Below are 22,825 nucleotides of genomic sequence, written 5' to 3'. Positions count from 1 at the left end.
CTTGGTCTGGACTCACCACCAAAGTATCTCACTACTTATTCCGTTAAACATCCTAAACACTTCAATTCGATCACCTCCTAATCCGATATATTTGAGAAAATTAATGCATGCCTTGTTATGCCAGGTTGGCGAGTTCAGTTCCGGCCTTGGGTGCCTGTCTGTGCGAAGTCTGCACGTTTTCCCCGTGTCTGCGTGGGTTTCTTCCGGGTGCTTCGGTTTCCTCCCACAGTCCAAAGAAGTGCAGGTTACATGGATTGGCCGTGCCAAAATTGTCCCTTAAGAGTTCAGCGCTTTGCAGGTTAGGTTGCAGGGTTACGGGGTTAGGGCGGGGCGGATGGGGGAGTGGACCTGGGTGAAGTGCTCTTTCGGAGGGTTGGTGCAGATTCATTGGGTCAAATGGCCTCATCTGTACTGTAGGGATTCTCTGACTCTATGCAACCTGTCCTGATAATTTAACCCATTTGGGCTCTGTGTCATTCAGGTCCTCCGGCATCGTAGGGATGTGCAAATGAAGGCTAGACACGTCTCTGGGGGCAACGAAAATATGGAGAATCCCGGGGTGCTCTTGCATTGTTGGATTGGATTTGTTTATTGTCTCGTGTACCTACTGAGGTACACTGAAAAGTATTTTTTTTTACGAGCAGCTCAATAGATCATTAAGTACATGAAAAGAAAACGATATAAAAGAAAATAGATAATAGGGCAACACAAGGTACACAATGTAACTACATAAACACCGGCATCGGGTGAAGCATACAGGGGTGTAGTGTTAATGAGGTCAGTCCATAAGAGGGTAATTTCATTTCAGCTATTATTCATGATTTCATGAAAAAACTGACATTAAAAGATTAAAAGCTCTCCTCTCAATGTACACGTGAGGAAGACAATTAAACTTGTTTTAAGAAGTCTCAACGTAGGGTGCAGTGGGTTAGCATTGGGACTGCGGTGCCGAGGTCCCAGGTTCAATCCCGGCGCTGGGTCACTGTCCGTGTGGAGTTTGCACATTCTCCCCGTGTCTGTGTGAGTCTCACCCCCACAACTCAAAGGTGTGCTGGGTAGGTGGATTGGCCATGCTAAATTGCCCCTTAATTGGAAAAGAAATAAAAAATAATTGGCTACTCTAAATTTTTTTTTAAAGGAGTCTCAACATAACAAAAACCCATTAAATGTTTTGACCCTTCTGTATAATTTTTAAATTGAAAGCTTTATTCCCAACGAGGAAGTGGGTGTGAAAAATGCTTCCTTGCCTTTAGGACAGGGGTGGGCAAACTTTTCCGTGCAAGGGCCACATTCAGAAATTCACAATTTTAAAGGGCCGCATAGTATATTAAGTAAAATAATTACTTCACCCGGTTATGATTCTGGGCGCCTCATATAGAACATAGAACAGTACAGCACAAAACAGGCCCTTCGGCCCTCGATGTTGTGCCGAGCAATGATCACCCTACTCAAGTCAATGTATCCACCCTATACCAGTAAGTAACCCAACAGCCCCCCCCCCCCCCCCATTAACCTTAAAAAATATATATATTTTTTATTTTAAAAATTTTTTATTTTTATTTATTTATTTATTTATTTATTTTTAAATGACTTGGTGGGCTGCCTCAAGACCTTTGGCGGGCCGTAGTTTGCCCACCCCTGCTTTAGGATGTATTGAATGAACAGTTTAGCATTAGTTATAATTATATTCCCATTTAGAGCTGTGAAGTTTAAGGGGAGATTTAATAGATGTCCAAAATCAGAAAGGCTTTTGATAAGGAGAAACTGTTTCCCGTTGGCAGGAGAGTCAGTGTCCAGATTTAATCCAGCTGGCCGAAGAACGAGAGGGAAGATGAAGAAACATACCTTCTACGCAGCAAATTGTTGCGATTAAGAGACACGCGGCCCAAAGAGGCTACGGAACCAAATTTAATAGCAATTTCAAAAGAAGATTGAATAAAGTGAGAGCAGGAAAGAAAAATTAATTAGAGTGTACGAGAAAAGAGGAAGCACTGGGACTAATTGGAGAGCTCTGCCAAAGAGTGGCACGAGAACAAAGGGCTGAATATCCTTCTGTGCTGTACGATTACATAATCATATGACATATTATACAATACATAATCAATATTTAAGCGATCGCAAAATGTACTTGGAGATTTCAAACTGACAAGATACAGACTGGAAAATCCTTGCAATAACTCGTTTCCTTAGGCAGCACGTCCGTATCTCATCCCAGTGCTGACCAACAATACAGCATCCCCTGGTTTGCATGCTGCCTCGCACTACAAATGTTATTGCCATCAGTCCTGCCTGCTGCAGTCTTCTACTAAACCCTGAAGAAGCTGAAATCAATCAGGCAAAAGGGGAAGAAACAAACCCCCCCAGAGCAAATATTCACAGGGTTCCCAATAACAATCATCTGACCCTGTGGTGCTGGAAAGCCCATCAAGCCTTTTGTTTCTTCCAGGACTCGGCGCATAATAAAAGAGACTTTGCTTAACAGTTGGAGGGGGCTAAGCAACCCTGTATTGTCCATCTCCCCGTGTTTAATGCATTGCATTTTTCACACTGACAGAGAACCAGCGGAACCCCTGGACAATGCCCAGGATGGGATTTTTAAAAAGGTAGAGACAAAAAAAGCTGGGAGTTAATAAAATAGCCTACCTGTGGTAACTTTTTGTGTTCCTTAACTCTGCACTCCAAACTGCTCCAAGCATTGCTAATCAGTGATCAACTAGAAACTGCAGATCACTCTGAAAAGCCCGGCAGGGTATTTGCCTTTCAATTCTTCTACTCTGTTTATTCCCAATACAAGTATATTCATCAAGCTTAGAAACAACTCTTGGACAAAGGCAGTGAAATGTAAATCACGGACTTGTGTTTAAAACACAGACTTACCATTGCCTAATGAGTGCACTCAAAGGAAAGTACTCAGTGGATGATTTAAATGTTTCCATTTAACCCGACACATTCTGATGTCTCCACACCCTGGTGATGACTACAACAGAGGGCTGATGAAAGTTGCGCTCTGACTGGACTTCTGCAACATCCTGCGTGGTTCCCAATATTAATCGGTTATCATTGCAGGAGCCTTTCAAACATCTAACATTACAAGCGCTAAAACTGGAAACAGTTACTAAACTGAGAGAATACAAGTGAAGCACTTAAGCAAAGAGCCTTTTAATAATGTCTGTTGGTGCTGCCAGTCTTTCGTTTGCTACAAAGCCACAGAATGGGATCAAGAATCTAAACTTCGTTTAAAGTTTAATATTGAATTACAGACTATCAGAAATCTTTCTAAAAATAGTACGGCATAGTTTCCAAATTAAACTTGCACCATCCCAGTATTATCCATGATTTTTCTTAATTGAGAGAATCACATTCTGTTATGTCGGAAGCACATACCTAAATGGCAAATAATAATGGGTGGCACAGTGGTCAGCACTCTTGTTTCAGCGCCAGGGCCCCAGGTTCGATTCCCCGCTGGGTCACTGTCTGTGCGGAGTCTGCACGTTCTCCCCGTGTCTGCGTGGGTTTTCTCTGGGTGCTCCGGTTTCCTCCCACAAGCCCAAAAGACCAGCTTGTTAGGTGAATTGGACATTCTGAATTCTCCCTCTGTGTACCCGAACCGGCGCCGGAATGTGGCGATTTGGGGATTTTAGCGTGGCCAATCCACCTACCCTGCACATCTTTGGGTTGTGGGGGCGAAACCCACGCAAACACGGGGAGAATGTGTAAACGCCACCCAGACAATGACCCAGAGCTGGGATCAAACCTAGGACCTCGGCGCAGTGGGGCAGCAGTGCTAACCACTGTGCCACCGTGCTGCCCTTTCATTGCAGCGTTAATGCAAGCCTACTTGTGGAAATAATAAAGATTGTTATTATTATTATTATAGTGTGAAGCGTAATTGTCTTCGCACCTCAACATGGATACTAATCTCAAATCAGGCCAAATTTCATGGCAGGGGGAGTGTTTCTGGTGGCATAGTGGTGTTGTTACTGGCCTAGCAATCTGGAGACCCAGGCTAATGCTCTTGAGGTTCAATTCAATTGATTAAAAAACATCTGGAATGGAAAATTAGTTTTAGTGCCAGTGACCATAGGGCGGCATGGTGGCACAGTGGTTACCACTGCTGCCTCACGGCGCTGAGGACCCGGGTTCGATCCTGGCCCCATGTCACTGTCCATTTGGAATTTGCACATTCTCCCCATGACTGCGTGGGTCTCACCCCCAGAACCCAAAACGATGTGCAAGGTAGGTGGATTGGCCACACAAAATCTCCCCTTAATTGGAAAGTTAAAAAAAAAGTATGTGGTGCATAAGGGTTAAAAGCCTGGGTTATTGCTGCTGGAGTGTTTTTTAATCCTGGGTTGCAAGGCAGCTAGGCGTTTTTGGGAGCAAGAGGTGCAATTAAAGGTGCAATTGTAAATGTTTGGGCTAATGGATATTTGTTTTGTTATGGGTTTAGAGAACTCCAAAGTATATCATAGAGATCACCTGACCCACAACTTTTACTAGATTGTGGTATGGGGAGCACACGGCCCACTCTACAGGTGTGGGGCAGAGGAAATTTAAAAGTAATTTTTAAAGCAAAACAATGTTTATTCTATGAACTCAGTTAACCTTTTTAAAACATAGTGAACATCTGAGCATCCATCAATTCAAATACACCCCCAAAGAAGGCAGCAGGGTAGCATGGTGGTTAGCATAAATGCTTCACAGCTCCAGGGTCCCAGGTTCGATTCCCGGCTGGGTCACTGCCTGTGTGGAGTCTGCACGTCCTCCCCCTGTGTGCGTGGGTTTCCTCCGGGTGCTCCGGTTTCCTCCCACAGTCCAAAGATGTGCGGGTTAGGTGGATTGGCCATGCTAAATTGCCCGTAGTGTCCTAATAAAAGTAAGGTTGGGGGGGGGGGGGGGTTGTTGGGTTACGGTATAGGGTGGATATGTGGTTTTGAGTAGGGTGATCATGGCTCGGCACAACATTGAGGGCCGAAGGGGCTGTTCTGTGCTGTACTGTTCTATGTTCTATGAATATAACACTCTAAGTAATCCTTAAACTTTCCTTTTAACATCCAGAAGACAAGAATCCTATTTACAGAAGCACATCAGGTTTACATTCTCTACTGAAAGCAGTTATCACTCTGAATTCACCAAATGATCTAGAGATAATCTTTAGATGGCGGAGAGATCAAAATTACACCTGCTTTGGCTGGCTTCAGCTCCAACACTAAAACGAAACCAAAAAACACACACACCCAAGCTTCTTCTCAAAGCGAAACGAAAAAGTAGAGCCAGAGTTCAGCTCCACCCACTCTGACATCACTGCAGCCACTTGAGCTGACAAACATTTCTTAAAGTGACATTCCCATGACAGTTTATATTAAGAGGGTTCCCTGTGGAGTTGTTAATTAGAGACACTTTGTGCAGCTTGGCAAGATGATGTAGTTAATGGGAGGAGCCAGGGATTGAAGCAGTCAGGTATTGAGGTTCAGTTTTAGTTTGAGGCTGGAAAGCAAATAGAAAGGTTTTCTGAAGAAATACAGCCAGAGATTCTGCATGGTTCTGACAGGGTTCAGGTTTATCTTTTCAAACAGTCTCTACATACATCTCCGTATACCAAGTCTTCCCGAGTGCTAACTCTATTTAAAATCAGCGATGGTTTTGTTGTTTGAGTGGGAATAAAGATAGCAGTTAAGGGTTATTGTGCCACTGCATTGATTAGCACTGTTTAAGGGGTAATTGTAAGCTATTTACTTGTGCAGTGTTAAAGATATTTTAATACTGTGTCAGTAATAAAGTTTGTTTGAATAAACCACATCCCTATTTTGTGTGAAATCACTCCTGGAACGAGGTATCCTTTCCTCACAGTCTGACAAAACTAGGATAAAATATTGGGGTCTCATTCCAGTAACCTAGCTACTGTTGGGTCTGGTCCAGGATCATAATAAACTATACAGGGCATTGATGAGACCACACCTAGAGTAGTGTGTGCAGTTTTGGTCCCTTTACCCTAATTAAATACTTGCGTTGGAAGCAGTTCAGAGAAGGTTCACTGGGGGGTTTCCTGGGATGAAAGGGTTGTCTTACCACAACCTATAGTATGTGGAGTTTAGAAGACTGAGGTATAACCTCATTGAAACATGTAAGATCCGAAGCGGCTTGACAGGGTAGATGGCGAGAGGATTCTTCCCGCATGAGGGAATTTAGAACTAGCGGGCATCGTTTCAAAATAAGGGGGTCTCCCATTTAAGATGGGGAAGAGGAGAAATTCCTGGTCTCCCAGAGGACCATTAGTCTTTGGCACACGCTTCCCCAGAGTGCATTGGACGCTGGGTCATTATATATATATTCAAGACAGAATTAGACAAAGTTTTGCTCAACAAAGCAGTGAAGAGTTTGGGATAAGGGGTAGGGGTGAGCAAGAAAGTGGAGTTAAGACTACAATCAGATCAGTTATTGAATGGCAAACTAGGCTCAAGGGCCCAAATGACCTACTCATGCTCCTATTTCCTTTCTCTTCTGTTCATTCTCAATTTTTGTTCAAAGAGCCAACTTTTCCGATTGGATTGAACATATCTTTTAATGTTTTGTGGACAGACACTAGTTAATGTCATTTCCTTTGCTTTAGGCAGTGGCAAATGAACATTCGTGAGGGGAGTTTTCACACCTTTTAATTGTGAGTTCCACAGCAATGTGAATGTCTATCTCCTCTTTCTACCACGTGAAACTGTCCTAATGGGGAGAGGGGGGCCCGTGAGAAAAATACAAAACCTCAGCAGCAGAAGTTCACGCAGAAACTGCCACAAGAAACAGCAATGGTCGCAGGTGTCAATACAACATTGGGGAGTTCCCAAACAATTGAATTGCTTTAAAATGCATGTTTCAATGGCGCACACGGTGGCGCAGTAGCAACCCTCAGCCTGTTCTCTCAACCTTTAACAAATATTCCTCCTTTCTTAAGTTTTTACAAAGCTGCTAACTTCACATTTCTCTCTCAGCGCCAAGGACCTGGGTTTGATCCCGGCCCTGGGTCACTGTCCGTGTGGAGTTCATAATCTTTATTATTGTCACAAGTAGGCTTACATTAACACTGCAATGAAGTTAGTTAAAATGATGTTTGCACATTCACCCGGTATCTGCGTGGGTCTCACCCCCACAACCCAAGAGATGTGCAGGTTAGGTGGACTGGCCACACTAAATTGACCCTTAATTGGAATTTTTCTTTACTTTCACTTCTGCAGGTTATGATTCCATCCACTCTTAGAAATGCAGCTTCGTAACATTGATATTAGAATTTAACAGCATGCTAGCAGGTCACTTGACAGGACAGTTCTATGCCACTGTTTACGCTCCACACAATTCCCTCTTCATCCAACCCTTCCTCCCTCCTGTTTTCTTCATGCTTCCCCTTAACTTCATCTATGCTATGTGACTTAACTACTCCTGTGGTAGCGAGTTCCACATTCAAACAACTCTCTGAATAAAGTTTCTCTTGGATTTATTGATTTTTGTTTTCAAAATAAGTTTAGAGTATCCAATTTTTTCCAATTAAGGGGCAATTTAGCGCGGCCGATCACTGCACATCTTTGGGTTGTGGGGGGGGGGTGAAACCAACGCAGACAGGGGGGGAGAGAATGTGCAAACTCCACATGGACTGTGATCTGGGGCCGGGATCGAAACCGGGTCCTCGGCGCCGTGAGGCAGTAGTGCTAACCACTGCACCACCATGCCACCGTTTTTCTGGGATTTACTCGTGACTATTTTATATTTATGCCTCCTAAATTTAGTCTCCGCCATCTTCTCCACACCCACCAGATCAAATCACTTCAAAATTATAACATCTACCAGGTCAACCCTCAGCCTGTCTCTCAACCTTTAACAAATATTCTTTTCTTTAGTTTTTATAAAGCAGCTAACTTCACATTTCTCCATTACATCCCATCTCTCACATCCCTGTCAACCATTGAACTTGCCTAATGCCTTTTGCAGCCTTCACAGCATACTTTCCAGTTAACATTGAAACGTCCTCCCATTTAAGTCATTGACTGTAAACAGTGGAGACCCAAAAGACCCAGCACTGATCCTGTGATACCTCACAAGTTACAGCCTGTCAACTCTTAAATTACCCCTATTTAATCTTACTCGATTTCTGTCCATTAGCCAATGCTCAATCCTAGCTAATATATTACCACAACCCCATGAGCTCTAACCTTGTGTAAATATCTGTGTGGCACTTTATATTTTTTTAATAAATTTAGCGTACCCAATTCATTTTTTCCACTTAAGGGGCAATTTATCGAGGCCAATCCACCCACCCTGCACATCTTTGGGTTGTGGGGGTGAAACCCACGCAAACACAGGGAGAATGTGCCAACTCCACACGGACTGTGACCCAGAGCCGGGATCGAACCTGGGACCTTGGCGCCACGAGGCAGCAGCCCTATCTGTGTGGCACTTTATTGACTACTTTTTGAAAATTCAGTTACACTAGATCCACTGGTTCCCCTTGATCTAACCTACCACTTACATCCTTTAAAAAAAAAGATTTCTCCAACACAATTTCCCTTTCATAAATTTGTGTTGTCTCTGCCCAACCACTTCTGATTTGCTAAGTGCCCTGTTGTCACATCCTTACAAACAGATTCCTGCATTTGTTCTAGTATGGATGTCAGGCTAACTGGCCTATAAATTCTCAGCTTTCTCTCTCCTTCATTTCTAGAGTACCCAATTATTTTTTCCCCCAATTAAGGGGCAATTTAGCGTGGCATCTGCACCACCGCCTTCTGCTGGCACAGGGCCCCAGGAGGAGCCTGAGGAGATCCCGACCGTCGCAGATCCCGGTGGCGGGATCAACTCTACTCAACGCGTCCGCAACATGTGCCAGGCTCAGCCTGATACAATTCAAGGTCGTTCATTGGGCTCACATGACAGTGGCCCGGATGAGCAGATTCTTTGGGGTGGAAGACAGGTGTGCAAAATGTGCGGGAGGACCAGCGAACCATGTCCACATGTTCTGGGCATGTCCGAAGCTCAGGGGATTTTGGCAGGGGTTTGCAGATGTCATGTCCACGGTGTTAAAAACAAAGGTGGCACCAAGTCCAGAGGTGGCGATTTTCAGGATGTCGGAAGATCCAGGAATCTAGGAGGAGAAAGAGGCAAACATTCTGGTCTTTGCTTCCCTGGTAGCCTGGAGACGGATACTATTAGCTTGGAGGGACTCAAAGCCCCCGAAGTCGGAGACCTGGCTATCGGACATGGCTAGCTTTCTCTGTTTGGAAAAAATCAAGTTCACCTTGAGAGGATCACTGTTAGGGTTCGCCCGGAGGTGGCAACCGTTCGTCGACTTCTTCATAGAAAATTAATCGTCAGCAGAAGGGGGGGTTAGTTTAGTTTAAGAGTAGGGGGTTAATAAAGGTGGGATCTGTAAGGGAGGGAGACGGCTTGCTGCACTATGTTTATAGTTTCATGTACATTGTTTACTGTGTTGTTATAATACCAAAAATACCTCAATAAAATGTTTATTAAAAAAAATGGAGGCCACGTTAAAAATATGGAGGCAATTGCGGCAGCATTTTAAAGTGGGGGGAAGGTCGAAGGTGACTCCGATTAGGGGCCATCAAATGTTTGAACCGGCTAGACTGACTGCTAGGTTTCCAGGTTGGATGTCGGTGAATTTGACGAAGCAATGTGTTTTTCAATCTGGGCCAATGCATAGTGGTTTGCCTGGGAGAGTCCCTGGGGAGTTAATGTGCGTTCAGTTCCTGGAAAGTTCATTTGTGTTTTAGCCTGGGGAGATGAGGTCATTGCTGGGTGGAGCCCAGGAAGGCAGAGAGGTGTTCTGCAAGCATTAGACAGACAGGGTTTTGGAGAAAGGCTATTCGAAGTGAAGTCTGATCTGGCAACTGTTGTTCTTTTAGACCACACGATTCCCAGGAGGCGAGTTTTTAAAAAGTAATAATATTTTCGATGCCGAGCAGTCTTGTCTGAAGACAAGGAAGAGGCAGAAACCATCCAGTTGAAACAGCTATTTGAAGACATTCAGCCAGAATCTGAAGGAATTCTAACCAGAGCCAGAATCTGTCCTGTGCTGTAAGTATTACTCAATGCCCTGCTGGCTTTGAAGCTGGATTGACAGCTATATATTGCTTTCCTTGTTGTTTAACGTGAAATTAGTGTTAAGGGGCAATTGCAAGCTCTTCTTTTTTGGGTGTGAAGTTAAAATTGTATTTATAATAAAGTTGTGTTTTAGAAATACAAAATCACTTTTTTTTCATGCAATCACTCCTGGAGCAAATCATTCTCTCCGCACAGTCTTAAATAAACTAAAATATTGGGATTTCGGTCCAGTACCCCAGCCACTGTTGGGGTCTGGTCTGAGATCGTAATTTAAAAATAGGTTTACAGTTATAGCAGCAACAGCAAATTGCATTTATATAACACTTTTTAATGAATTTTAGAATACCCAATTATTTTTTTTACCAATTAAGGGGCAATTTAGCGTGGCCAATCTATCTAACCTGTACATCTTTGGGTGTGGGGGTGAAACACACGCAGACATAGGGACATGCAAACTCCACACAGACAGTGACCCGGGGCTGGGATTCGAATCCAGGTCCTCAGCGCCGTAGTCCCACTGCACCACATGCCGCCCTTTGTATAACACTTTTAACGTGGCAAAACGTCACAAGGCACTTCACGTGAGCAATTATAGAATAAAATTAGTCACAAGGCCATGTAAGGAGATAGTAGAGGACAGGTGAATAAAAGCTTGGTCAAAGAAATAGGTTTTAAGGAGCACCTTGAAGGATGAGATAATGATAGAGAGGGGTTTAAGGAGGGAATTTCATAGCTTAGGATCTTAGCTGCTGATGGCACAAGCTACCAACGGTGGAGGGATGGAAGAGCGCAGAGATCTGGGAGGGCTGAAACATGGAGGCTGCTACAGACAGAGAGAAGAAGGGAGGACGGAATGGAAGATGTTTGGTTTAGGTAGAATAAATAAGGAACAATGCTGAAGAGTCAATAATCAGAGGATACAGATTGCAGGTGATTGGTAAAAGAGCCATGGTAACAGAAGAAAACTTCTTTACACCACGCGTGATTAGGGTTTTGAATGCAGGTCTGATAGGGTGGCGGAATCGGTCAATAGCCGTCTTCAAAAGGAAACCGCATAAATACTCAAAAGAGGAAACATTGCAGGAAGAGCAGTGGAGTGGGACAAACTGGATTAATCTTCCTAAGCGCTAACGTAGGTTCAGTGGGCCAAGCAGCCGCCTTCTTTTCTGTACAATCCCATGAAAACAAAACTCCTGTAACAGACACTGTTTAAAACGAAAATAACAGTGCGTTCACCCCATTTCCTCAACGAAGCCACAACCATGCTGGATTAGTACCACTATTACAATGAAGCTCAGTTAGCGTCACTTCCTGCTTATTGTCACATTTTAGGCTGGCAAATTGAAAGCGACAAGAACAAGGCTCGTCTGCATTAATTAATGACTGAGTGCCTCTGCTTGTTCGTCAATGGAAGTGCTGTAATGACGCCTCCTGACCTAGAGGGTCACTATCTGCCAGTGGAGCGTGTCCATATCACAATAGACCAACAGCTGCGCTCTTTACCATTTATATTTATCATTTATTAACGCAAGGATAAAATCCCTCACCAACTTTTGCTTTGAAGAAATACACTGAATAAAATGCTGCAAATACAACTAGATAGGTTCAGGAAATGTTACTTGTTGTAACCTCCCGTTATGCTATTTAGTTATGAGCAATTAGTTTAATCAAAAGTTGCACTTAAGCTACTAATCAATCAAGTGTAGCTTATTTTTATACTGTTGAATTAAACCTTAAATTAAATCAATGGATTTATCCTGGTTTTAAGTGGTTTTTGAACAACATTGAAACAACTATTTGGTGGCCCAAACGGATTTTTAAAAATTTTATATGGTCATAAACTGTGCAATTCCTACTATGTAAAACATTGTACTGATTTATGTACACCCTGTGTTGGGGGACTAGAAAGCAAATGGATAAAATTTAAAGGGGGTTTAAATGGCATATGTCTTTCTGAGATTTTGTATGTGCATCAAGCCGAATTGAAAGTTAAAGTGATGATACACTAACCTCTAACAGAGCTGAAGGGTTAATCTCGTGGAACCGGATTGCAGTGTAATTTCGGAAATGGCCTCTATTCTCTGAAAAAGCTGATTTTTCGAGAATCATTATGCCATTTAAACACCTTTTTTTCCGGGGCCTGCTCGTGTCAGCGAAGCCTGTGTGATCCATCTCCCCCCCCCCCCCCCATGCTTTCAGCTGAATCTCATCAAGCCAGAATTCTCCAGTTATCATAATACACACTGATGAGACTAGCTGAGTCATCAACCGCACCACTGTGAAGGTTTCAGCCTTGCTTTACATCAGGCCCCTCTCTCTCTCTCTCGACTCACATGTTCCTTACTCACAGGCGAACTGCCATGTCTATCCTTTCCGCAAGATTAATCAACAGCAAGGCGGCGGGGCGGGGGGGGGGGGGGGGCACACACATCAACGACGAAACTTACCAGACGTCTGGCAAACTCTTTGTTTTCGGAAAGAAACCCATATCCTGGGTGGACCTAACACAATAAAAGCAGAAGGCATATATAATATAATCTTTTAAGCTCCTAATTAATCTCAAGTCTATCACCATTTATCTTATTCAGTGCTTGAAACAAGGAAAGAAAATTTGATTGCATTGTTTGCCTGACCGTGTGTATTGGCAATGCGAATCTTCATTGATTTCCTGCAGAGTCAGTAGCTTAAGGAACAATTACCACAACAAATATTAAGGGGGGGGATGCTAATTCGGTGCTCAAGATTAATTAGAATTTTTTAAATAATAATAAATAAAAGTAAGTTATGAAATGAACTCAAGTTACTCCCTGGTGTGAAAAGCTGAATTCAGCAGCCACCTGCAGCATCAGTGACAGGACTGCCAGATGCCACAGAGCCTTTGATTTCCAGCACCAATCAAGCTTGCCATTTAACTCGCATCACGTGAACTAAACAGGAAGAGGATCGCCACCCTTTTACAAGTTCTGCCCGTTTCCCGAGGAATATACAAGCGGCGGCAATGGGCTTTAAGCACATTCAGACTCACAGCTTGGGCACCGGTCTTTTGAATGGTCTCCATGATGGCATCCAGGTTGAGGTAGCTTTTGTTGGTGGGGGCTGGTCCAACGCAGGAGGCCTCATCTGCCATTTTAACATGAACCTGCGAGAACAAAGGCAAAAGAATTCTGCTCCAACAGGATACTCTCAAGCGAAAATAATGAATTTATATTTTACATTCACACGTGGCTTTGGAAGAGGCGACTTCAACCAAGACTAAAAACGTGTCCTTTTACCCGCATTGTGTTTAGGTTTGTTGAACAATAAATGCACCGCAAAACCTACAAAATGATTTCAAAATCAGCTAGTGACTATTTAGAGTGCACTGTTACACAAGAGACTGATTCCTGGCAATCAACGCATCAATTGTGAAAATTAATTGCAATTAAATATAAATGAATGACTGTGGCCATTTAATGTGTCTGTAGCCATGAATGTTTGGAAATACAAATGACAATTACATGTAGCGTAGGCAGTTAATAAAATTGTACTGAATAACAAACACTCATGGCCATTTCTAAGCAGGCTCCCCAGGATGTTGGAGATAATTAAGAGTGAATTCAATGCAGGGATGCTCCAAATGTCCCTGCACAGCATCAGGTCAGCAACATGCACAAATTAAGGCCAATGTCTAAAGAGTTCAATATCGCTGCATGTGAACCGGAAAATCTAGGGAATTATTTATCCAGGCAGGCACCAACTCGAAAGTTTCACCCACACACATATTGCCTTTATAAGAGTAAAGAAACAGGGGGAACTATCTGCAGTTTAGCATTCAATTTAAGTGCAGAACATTGAATTTAACATAGTTAGTCTCAGCTAGCGCATTAGAGCACGTGACCAGCTAAAATTGCCTCCACATGCGCAGTCTGAATTTTACTGAGAGTTGTCACAACTAATTTAAAAAGTAATATTGTCAAACTTTTAAAAACGGCGACAAAGTTACTGGTTAAACAACGAAAGAGGCGAGACAAAGATTTGTGCTGCTCATTATTCTAAGTATCTGCCTAAACACAGAACAGATTGATGGTCTTACTATAAATAGCAAACGGTGTAATTCTTCCCCTCTGCTCTGGGATTGTTCTTCATCTCACCTATAAACTGTTCTGCGCAATGGCCAAGACACATGTTTCCGCCTCTGAGGCTCGAGTTCAAACCCAGTTAGGGTGCGATGTGATATGGCGTTGTTTCATCCCAGTCCGACTCTGAAAAGGGTGCCGTGATTCGAAGGTTTTCCATTCCACAGCACAAACTTAATGGGTACAAAAAAGATTCACCGGGGGAACAGCAAGGTCAAATCTTCAAAAAGAAAAGAGGTTGCATTTCTATGGTACCTTTTCCAGCTTCAGGACGACCCAAAGTGCTTTGAACCCAATAAAGTACTTTTGAAGAGTAGCCGCTTTGAGAAGTTTTTTAAAATACACGGCAGCCAATTTGCACAAAACAACAAGATACAGGCCAGATAATCTCTTTACTTTTGAGTGAGACAAGTGAAGAGACGTGTGCATTTCTATATCCAGTTTGTGCTTTTCATTAAATGTGGAGTTAGCTACATTCAGATGAGGGTGCCGGCATTTAACAAAATTTACTCAATGGGAGTTTTTCCATCAGGAAGCAATTTAGGGACAGTTCCATTGCAGTTACACATACGCACCGGCAATTTCCTGGTATAATTTCACTGGCCTTCAGCTCTACCCCACCTCGACCCATTTGTTTTCATTTCATTTTAACTGTCTTTTACCATTTCTTTCTTTCTTAATATATATTTAATTCCCCCCCCCCCCCCCAATCTTTTCCACCTTTCCTTCACCTTTCTCCTCTTTGCTTCCCCCTTCTCCTCCCCCCACATCTACAGCTCATCCTCTGATGTTAGTTTCCCTGCTGTTTGACCTTTCACGTCTTTTGTCCTCTCTGGGGGCTGCCATTAACACTCTTTCCCCTTGGTTTCTGCGGCCATTAGCACCCAGTTTCCCTGGGTTTCTGTGGCTATGACTCATCTTTCATTCTCACTCTTTGGGCTATGACAAAGAGTCATCGGACTCGAAACGTTAGCTCTTTTCTCTCCCTACAGATGCTGCCGGATTTGCTGAGATTTTCCAGCATTTTCTCCTTCGTTTCAGATTCCAGCATCCGCAGTAATTTGCTTTTATCCAGGTACTTTTTAAAACAGTTTAGGGTCTCTGCCTCCACCACCATCTCGGGTAGCAAATTCCAGACTCCCACTACCCTCTGCGTAAGAAAGTTCTTCTTCATGTCCCCTCTCCACCTTCTGCCATTTATCTTGAATCTATGTTCCCTGGATCTAGAATTCTCAACCAAGACAAACAATTTTATCTGTCCACTCTATCTCTTTCCCCTCATAATTATGTAGACCTCAATGAAGTCACCCCTCAGTCTGCTTTGTTCCATGTAAAACTACCCCAACCTATCCAACCTCTCCTCGTGGCTACACTTTTCCAGTACTGGCAATATTCTTGTAAACCTCCTGTGCACTCTCACCAGAGCAATTACATTCTTCCTGTAATGTAGCAACCAGAACTGCACACAATACTCCAGTTGTGGCCTCACCAGTGTTGTGTTTTTACGATACCAACATTATATCCATACTTGTATATTCTATACCTCTGCCAATTAAGGAGAGCATTCCATGTTCTTTCTTAATAACCTTGTCGACTTGAAATGCTACCTTTCAGGACCTGTACCTGTACGCCAAGATCCTTCACTTCTCTCCGTGGGTTTCACCCTCACAACCCAAAGATGTGCGGGTTAAGTGGATTGTCCACGCTAAATTGCTCCTTAATTGGAAAAAAATAATTGGGTACTCTAAATTTATATTTAAAAAAAGATCTCTCACTTCATCTACCCCTCTTGGTATATTTCCATTTATTGTGTACTCCCTACAACTGTTCACCCTCCCTAAATGCATGACCTCACGCTTCGCTGTGTTAAATTCCATCTGCCACTTAATTGCCCACTCCTCCAACCCATCTATATCGTTTTGGAGATTATAGCTATCCTCTACACTGTCCATCACTCAGCCAATCTTTGTGTCATCTGCAAGTTTCCCAATCGTGCTCCCACATTCTCCTCCAAATCGTTAATGTATAACATAAATAAAACAGTATGGGTCCCAACACCGAGCCCTGTGGAACACCACTTGAAACAACTTTCCATTTGCAGGGGCAGCCATCAACTATTACCCTTGGTTTCCTGATCCTACGTCAACTTTTTATCCAGTTTACCACATTGCCCTGTATCCCATGGGCATTTACTTTTTTAAAAATAAATTTAGAGTACCCAATTCATTTTTTCCAATTAAGGGGCAATTTAGCGTGGCCAATCCACCTACCCTGCACATCTTTGGGTTGTGGGGGCGAAACCCACGCAAACACAAGGAGAATGTGCAAACTCCCCACGGACAGTGACCCAGAGCTGGGATCGAACCTGGGACCTCGGCGCCGTGCAGCAGGGCTAACCCACTGCGCCACCGTGCTGCCCTGGCATTTACTTTTTTGACGAAAATGCCATGTGGGACCTTGTCAAATGCCTCGCTAAAATCCATGAACACAACATCCACTGCACTACCTTCATCAACCCTCCTTGCAACTTAAAATCAGAGAATGCCTACAATGCAGGAGGCGGCCACTCGGCCCATCGAGTCTACACCGACCCTCTGAACGAGCACCCCACCAAGGCTCACTCCCCCACCCCACCCCATCCCTGCAATCCTATAACCCTACCTAACCTTTTGGACGCTATGGGCAATTGAGCATGATCTATCCACCTAACCCGCACATCTCTGGGCTGTGGGAGGTAACCAGAGCACCTGGAGAAAACCCACGCAGACACGAGGAGAAGGTTCAAACACCACACAGCCAGTTACCCGAGGTTGGAATTAAACTCGGGTCCCTGGCGCTGTGAGGCAGCAATGCTAACCACTGTGCCACCATGCCGCCCCTCAAATACCTCGCTAAAATCCATGTCCACAACATCTATTGCATTATCTTCATCAACCCTTCTTGCAACTTGAAATCATAGAATCCCTACAGTGCAGAAGTATAGCCCTCAAAGAATTCAATCTAATTTGCGAGGCAAGACCTTCCTTTAACAAATCCAAGCTGACTATCCACAATTAGTCCATGCCTTTCTTTGTGACAGTTTAGTCTACTAATTTTCCCACCACCTACCTGCACATCGTTGGGTTGTGGGGGTGAAACCCACGCAGACACGGGGAGAATGTGCAAACTCCACACGGACAGTGACCCAGAGCCGAGATTCGAACCCGGGTTCTCAGTGCCGCAGTCCCAGTGCTTACCACTGCGCCGCGTGCCAGCTTCTCTTTGATTAAACCTAAGAGATATACATGGATGCTTGTGTATGAGATTGGAGGGAAAAGGGCTTTGTTTCAGTTTTAGAACAAGAAAATATAGTACAAATCGATTTAGGAAAATCGTACCTAAAGCCACACTGTAGCCTCTCTACACCTACCAAACACCGAGTTATTGAGTCCGTTGCCAAACCCTGCTTGCCATGACCCCCTGCGCTCGCTGATCTATATTGGTTGCCAATCCAGCAACATCTCAATTTTAAAATCCTCAGCCCTGTATTCAAATTTCTCCCCGGCCTCACCTTTTCCTACCTCTGTGACCTCTTGCAGCCATCCAAACATCTAAGAACCTTGCGCTCTTCCACTTCTGGCCTCTTATACATACCCCAATTTTAATCGCACCACCATCGATTCCTCTGGCTCGAGGAATTCCTGCAGGTCCTACATGTGACTTTTTGCCTCCAGGCTCCCACCTCCCACCCTCTTGCCACTGGTCGCTCAGCCCTGCTTTCACACACCGACTAAACAAAGAACTGGGAGCAGAACGGTGGCGCAGTGGTTAGCACTGCAGTCTCACGCCGCCGAGGTCCCAGGTTCGATCTCTGCTCTGGATCACTGTCCGTGTGGAGTTTGCACATTCTCCTCGTATTTGCGTGGGTTTCGCCCCCACAACCCAAAGATGTGCAGGGTAGGTGGATTGGCCACGCTAAATTGGCCCTTAATTGGAAAAGATGAATTGGGTACTCTAAATTTTTTCAAAATCAAAGAACTGGTTGGATGATTCTTGGTGGCCCCACAAACACCTTGGCCCACATCCATCTCCAATCTGTTTATAACTAATAAATGAAAACGTTCAAAGAGAATTTTGACACCCCTATGTATTTTCTGCCCCCTGGATTACCCACAGGAGCATCCTGGAGCTTAATGTTTAATTTCTGGAAAATACATGACAATAATTCAGATGAGCGAATAGCCCTGTGCGACATTTATCTTTGCAATTTAGGAAGATTACAGATTTGATCCCAGGTCTGTGCTTAAGGTTGACATTTAAAAAAATAAATTTAAGAGTACCCAATTCTTTTTTTTCCCCAATTCAGGGACAATTTAACGTCAGCAATCTACATCTTTGGGTTGTGGGGGTGAGGCCCACGCAAACACGGGGAATGGAGGCATGGATGTAAGGGGATTGGATCCAAGAGCCGGAAGCAGTAAGGTTGGGGGAAAGGAAGGTGAGAGCCAGAGCAATGGGAATATTTTCACACTCACGCTGGTTTAAAGGAATGAGCTCCAAAGAGGCCCTGCATCTATTAGTCACAGCCCTAAAATAATCATGTAGAAAGTAATGTAACTGCTGGGGATGAGCCAAGTCCCCAAATGACAGGTCTCGGCAGTACCGCCAATGTACAGCTCCACCGCAACTTCCAGACTTCAGCTGGACGTTAGAGTGTCATTGTGAATGTGGGACCGCAAGATCTGGGCCAACATGTACCACGTCCAGGTTACGTAGGCAACGAAAAGGACCAGATTTGGCCATCGCCAATCAATTACCGCACTTGAACTTACCGCTAAGGCTTAAGAAGAGTTGCAGGCTTTAGGGAGAATGATGTGCATTTATACGGCATCTTTTATGACTCCAGGCCATCCCAAGTGGATCAAATCCGGGGAAGCACTTCAGAAGTGCAGCTAATGTTTAACGTAGGGAAACACCGATTTGCCTACAGCAAGGTTCCCATAAACAGCAATAGGATGAACATCCAGGTAATCTGTTTTAGTGATGTTCATTGCATGCTAGGTATTGGCCCCAGGACATGGGGGAGAACATCACTGCTCTTCGCCAAATAAGGCTTGAAACTATTAAATCACCTGAGGGGGCACACCTGGCCTAGATTTAACGTCTCATTCAGAAGCCAGCCCAACGTTAGTGCAGTACTCCCTCAGCCCAGATTCTGTGCTCAAGTCTCCATGTGTGAGACTTGAACACACAACCTTCCGACTCAGAGGCAGTTGTGCTCTCCACCAAGACACAGCTGAGAATTAAAAAAAACTAACACAATGGTGCGAAAACCGCATAATCATTTAACTTCAAAATACCACTAATATCTCTCAACGCTATTGCTGAAAAACAGCGAGGAATTAGTTAGCAGCTAAGCCATGTGGAGACAGCATGGTGGAGCAGCATACTCATAGCGCCAACAGCAGTAGGAGATAGAACCTCTCACCATGGTACTGGGTTCCCAGTCTTGGGTGCATTGATGTGAGAAAGCCCCAAGCAAAGGTCAGACTGAAATTAATTAACAATCGCACCCACCCTGCTTCGGTGCATTCCTAGCAACCAGCTAAAAGTGTCATTGGAGATGAAGGTCTGGAAGCAGATCGGCTACAGGACAAGAGCTTTTAATCAAAATCAGAGGCATTTCTAGGTTGTTATATTCAGTAACCCTTTATTAAAAAAAAGGCTTGCTTTCATATAGTGCCTTTCAAAACCTCCGGACCTCCCAATGCGTTTGCAATCGAGAAGTGCTTCTGAAGTGCAGTCACTGTTACAATGTAGGTAACGCGGCTGCTAATTTGCACACAGCAAGATCCCACACACAGCAATAAGCAAAAACAAGAGCCCGCTTTGGCGGAACGCAGACTGATGTCCAATCTGGAACAGTTGAGACGCCCCTACAAAGTGGGTAGATACCAAACACCCGACTTATACAGCAAATGAAACATTACTATTCAAAACACGCACACTCCAAGCAGCAGGCCCTCCCAACTTCATTCTAGTTTCCCCTGTTGCACGTTTTACTGTGGGCGTAAAACGCGTTTATTGGAGTGTATTAACACGCCTCCGTATTCGACGTGTGCTTAACACTACTAGGCTCTGTTCTATGTAATTATTCAGCTCTGGAGTCGCCAGTTGCCGTATAGACAACGTCACAAGTATTCCAAGGTCAAGTTCAAAGTAATAAAGACGATACACCGATTAGTAAGGTTCAAACGATCAATATTTATTATACAGTTATAATAAATACTCATGCACACACTAAGAGACTAAGCTATAACTAAACTTTTTTTTTTTTTTTTTAGAAATTTAGAATACCCAATTCATTTTTCCAATTAAGGGGCAATTTAGCGTGGCCAATCCACCTACTCTGCACATCTTTGGGTTGTGGGGGCGAGACCCACGCAAACACGGGGAGAATGTGCAAACTCCACACGGACAGTGACCCAGAGCCGGGATTCGAACCTGGGACCTCGGCGCCGTGAGGCAACAGTGCTAACCTACTGCGCCACCGTGCTGCCCAAGCTATAACTAAACTTAAGTGAACAGAATACTTATCTAACAGGAACAGGCAAGGTCAGAGAACGAGGCCTTCGTCCTGGTCTTGTACTGCAGCCTTCAGCAAGTGTTCTGGTACTTGGGAGTCTAGTGGGCTTGGATCGCGTAGCGAGCGTTGAACTTACGGTTTCGGCGGCTGGTGCTCAACGGCTGGAGTCAGGATGCAAGATGTCAGTCAGGGCCGGAGCACGGGTTTAACAGACCGGGCTCTGTGGGGAATTTGCCTTTATACCCCTCTCTAATGTCCTTGCCCCCTTCTAGGCGGGCTCTACCTTTCGGTACCGATTGGAGCGTTTCCAAACGGTTACCTTCGAAATCCTCCAATGCGGGGGCTTCCCTCGATGTTGGGGGGTGGTTTCGATATTCGTTACTCTGGTGCCATCCTGTCTGCACAACCAATTAAGTGTTACATTGAGATGGAAATGTTGCCATTGTTTGTGCCTGGATCTGGGCTGCCTCATCAGAATGCTAACCGCTTTGCCATTAACACCTTTGGCTTGGAGATCTTGCACCTGGCCAGAAACTGTTTTGCTGCTTGCAAAATGCTAATTAGTTGAGAGCAGGCTGTCTGTTCTCACTAAACAGGCTTTTCCTTCTGTCTTCCATTTTAGTTTGGCTCAGTGTCCATTTTGCGTGGCCAGCATGGCTACACCCCGCTGGAAACCATTTGGCAGGCCTCAACAAGGTGCCCATCAAGGTGAATATATCCTGCAATTACAACGGGGCACACAGGGACAGAGAAGCCCAGACGCTTCCAACAATGTACCGGAGAAGCATACTTCTCGGAGTGCAGAGTTTATTTTACGCCTCTCACCTTTAAAGCAAAACAAAGGTTGCATGTAGCGACACCAGCAACCTTGGCCAGAATGGAGATCATTGGCTAATTCCTCCATCAACGAAGGGCAGCACGATGGCGCAGTGGGTTAGCCCAGCTGCCTCACAGCACCGAGGTCCCAGGTTCGATCCCAACTCTGGGTCACTGTCCGTGTGGAGTTTGCACATTCTCCCCGTGTCTGCGTGGGTTTCGCCCCCACAACCCAAAAGATGTGCAGGGTAGGTGGATTGGCCACGCTAAATTGCCCCTCAATTGGAAAAAATGAATTGGGTACTCTAAATTTGAAAATAAATCCTCCATCAATCAGATGTGGAGGGATATTGTCATAAATTACTGGAATAAAATTTTCAGCGTGTAATTTGTATTGAGTAACTATCCTCCACACACTGCATTCTGTTTGAGAAGCAGTCCTCCATTAATTAGGAATTTCTGCTGTACTTTGGTTTGCTGTACTGCTCAGAGGCTCTTTGCAAAAAGGCTGTCTGAATCTCTGTATTCAAGATCCACTTTGTAAAAGGTTATTCACGCTGGGGTTCAAACCCAAGGTGGCAGATTTCCTGATGACTCAACCAGGTGGCCATTCAAGTGAGCCTCCGAAAATGGTTTTGGTCGGCTGTTTAACTGTGAAGGGATTCACAACCTAGCCCATTTCGAAAATATACTTGACAACCAAGCAGGTGCATTTTCCAGCCGTGGTCACTATTTTGTTATCTGGGTTGAAAACGCAAGAATGTTTTTCTCCCCATTAACAACCCCCCCCCCCCCCCCCCCACCTCAAGAGGTGCCACCCCAACTTAGATTCCAGGTTTAAGGCAGCACGGTTCAGCACCCTGAGGCTCGGAGAACAAGCTGCGATATTGGCCAAAGCCGTCAGTTAATCCTCGGCTGACACAGTTGAATTCTAAGAAGAACTTCTATTTCTTAGAAACGAACACTCAGCTTCAAGAACAGAAAAGCTCCTTTGTTGACGGCACGTGAACTTGAGGAAACAGATTTAAGGTTTTGGGCAAGGGCGACAGGGGGAGATGAAGAACAACTTTATCATGCAGCATGTGGTAAAAGACCTGAAGCTCGCTCGCTGTTTCGTTGGGTGCAGAGATGCTCAATATTTACGAAAGGAAATTGGATGGGCACTTTGAGGGGAACAAATCCACAGGGCTTTTTAAAAATAAATTTAGAGTACCCAATTCATTTTTTCCAA

At 44.4% G+C, this 22,825-nt stretch overlaps 1 protein-coding gene across 5 annotated transcripts in view; it reads right to left on the bottom strand.

Moving 5' to 3' along the window:
* Window positions 1-22,825, bottom strand: part of pcca (propionyl-CoA carboxylase subunit alpha) — a 399,162-nt gene that overhangs the window by 275,525 nt on the left and 100,812 nt on the right. For 3 of the 5 annotated variants that reach the window (XM_038817962.1, XM_038817963.1, XM_038817966.1), the window contains 2 exons: window positions 13,124-13,237; window positions 12,546-12,599 (listed from right to left, as the gene is read on the bottom strand). The exons of 1 other annotated variant lie outside the window; for it this stretch is intronic. In XM_038817962.1, coding sequence (XP_038673890.1) covers window positions 12,546-12,599; window positions 13,124-13,237 — 168 coding nt within the window. Of the gene's footprint in view, window positions 1-12,108; window positions 12,128-12,545; window positions 12,600-13,123; window positions 13,238-22,825 lie in introns of those variants that run through there. One more of the 5 variants, XM_038817965.1, reaches the window with a different exon arrangement.

Source organism: Scyliorhinus canicula, chromosome 14 (assembly GCF_902713615.1).
Source record: "Scyliorhinus canicula chromosome 14, sScyCan1.1, whole genome shotgun sequence".
Lineage (NCBI taxonomy): Eukaryota > Metazoa > Chordata > Chondrichthyes > Carcharhiniformes > Scyliorhinidae > Scyliorhinus > Scyliorhinus canicula.
The sequence above is the reverse complement of the archived record's forward strand: the minus strand, read 5'-3'. Positions and strand labels throughout refer to the sequence as shown.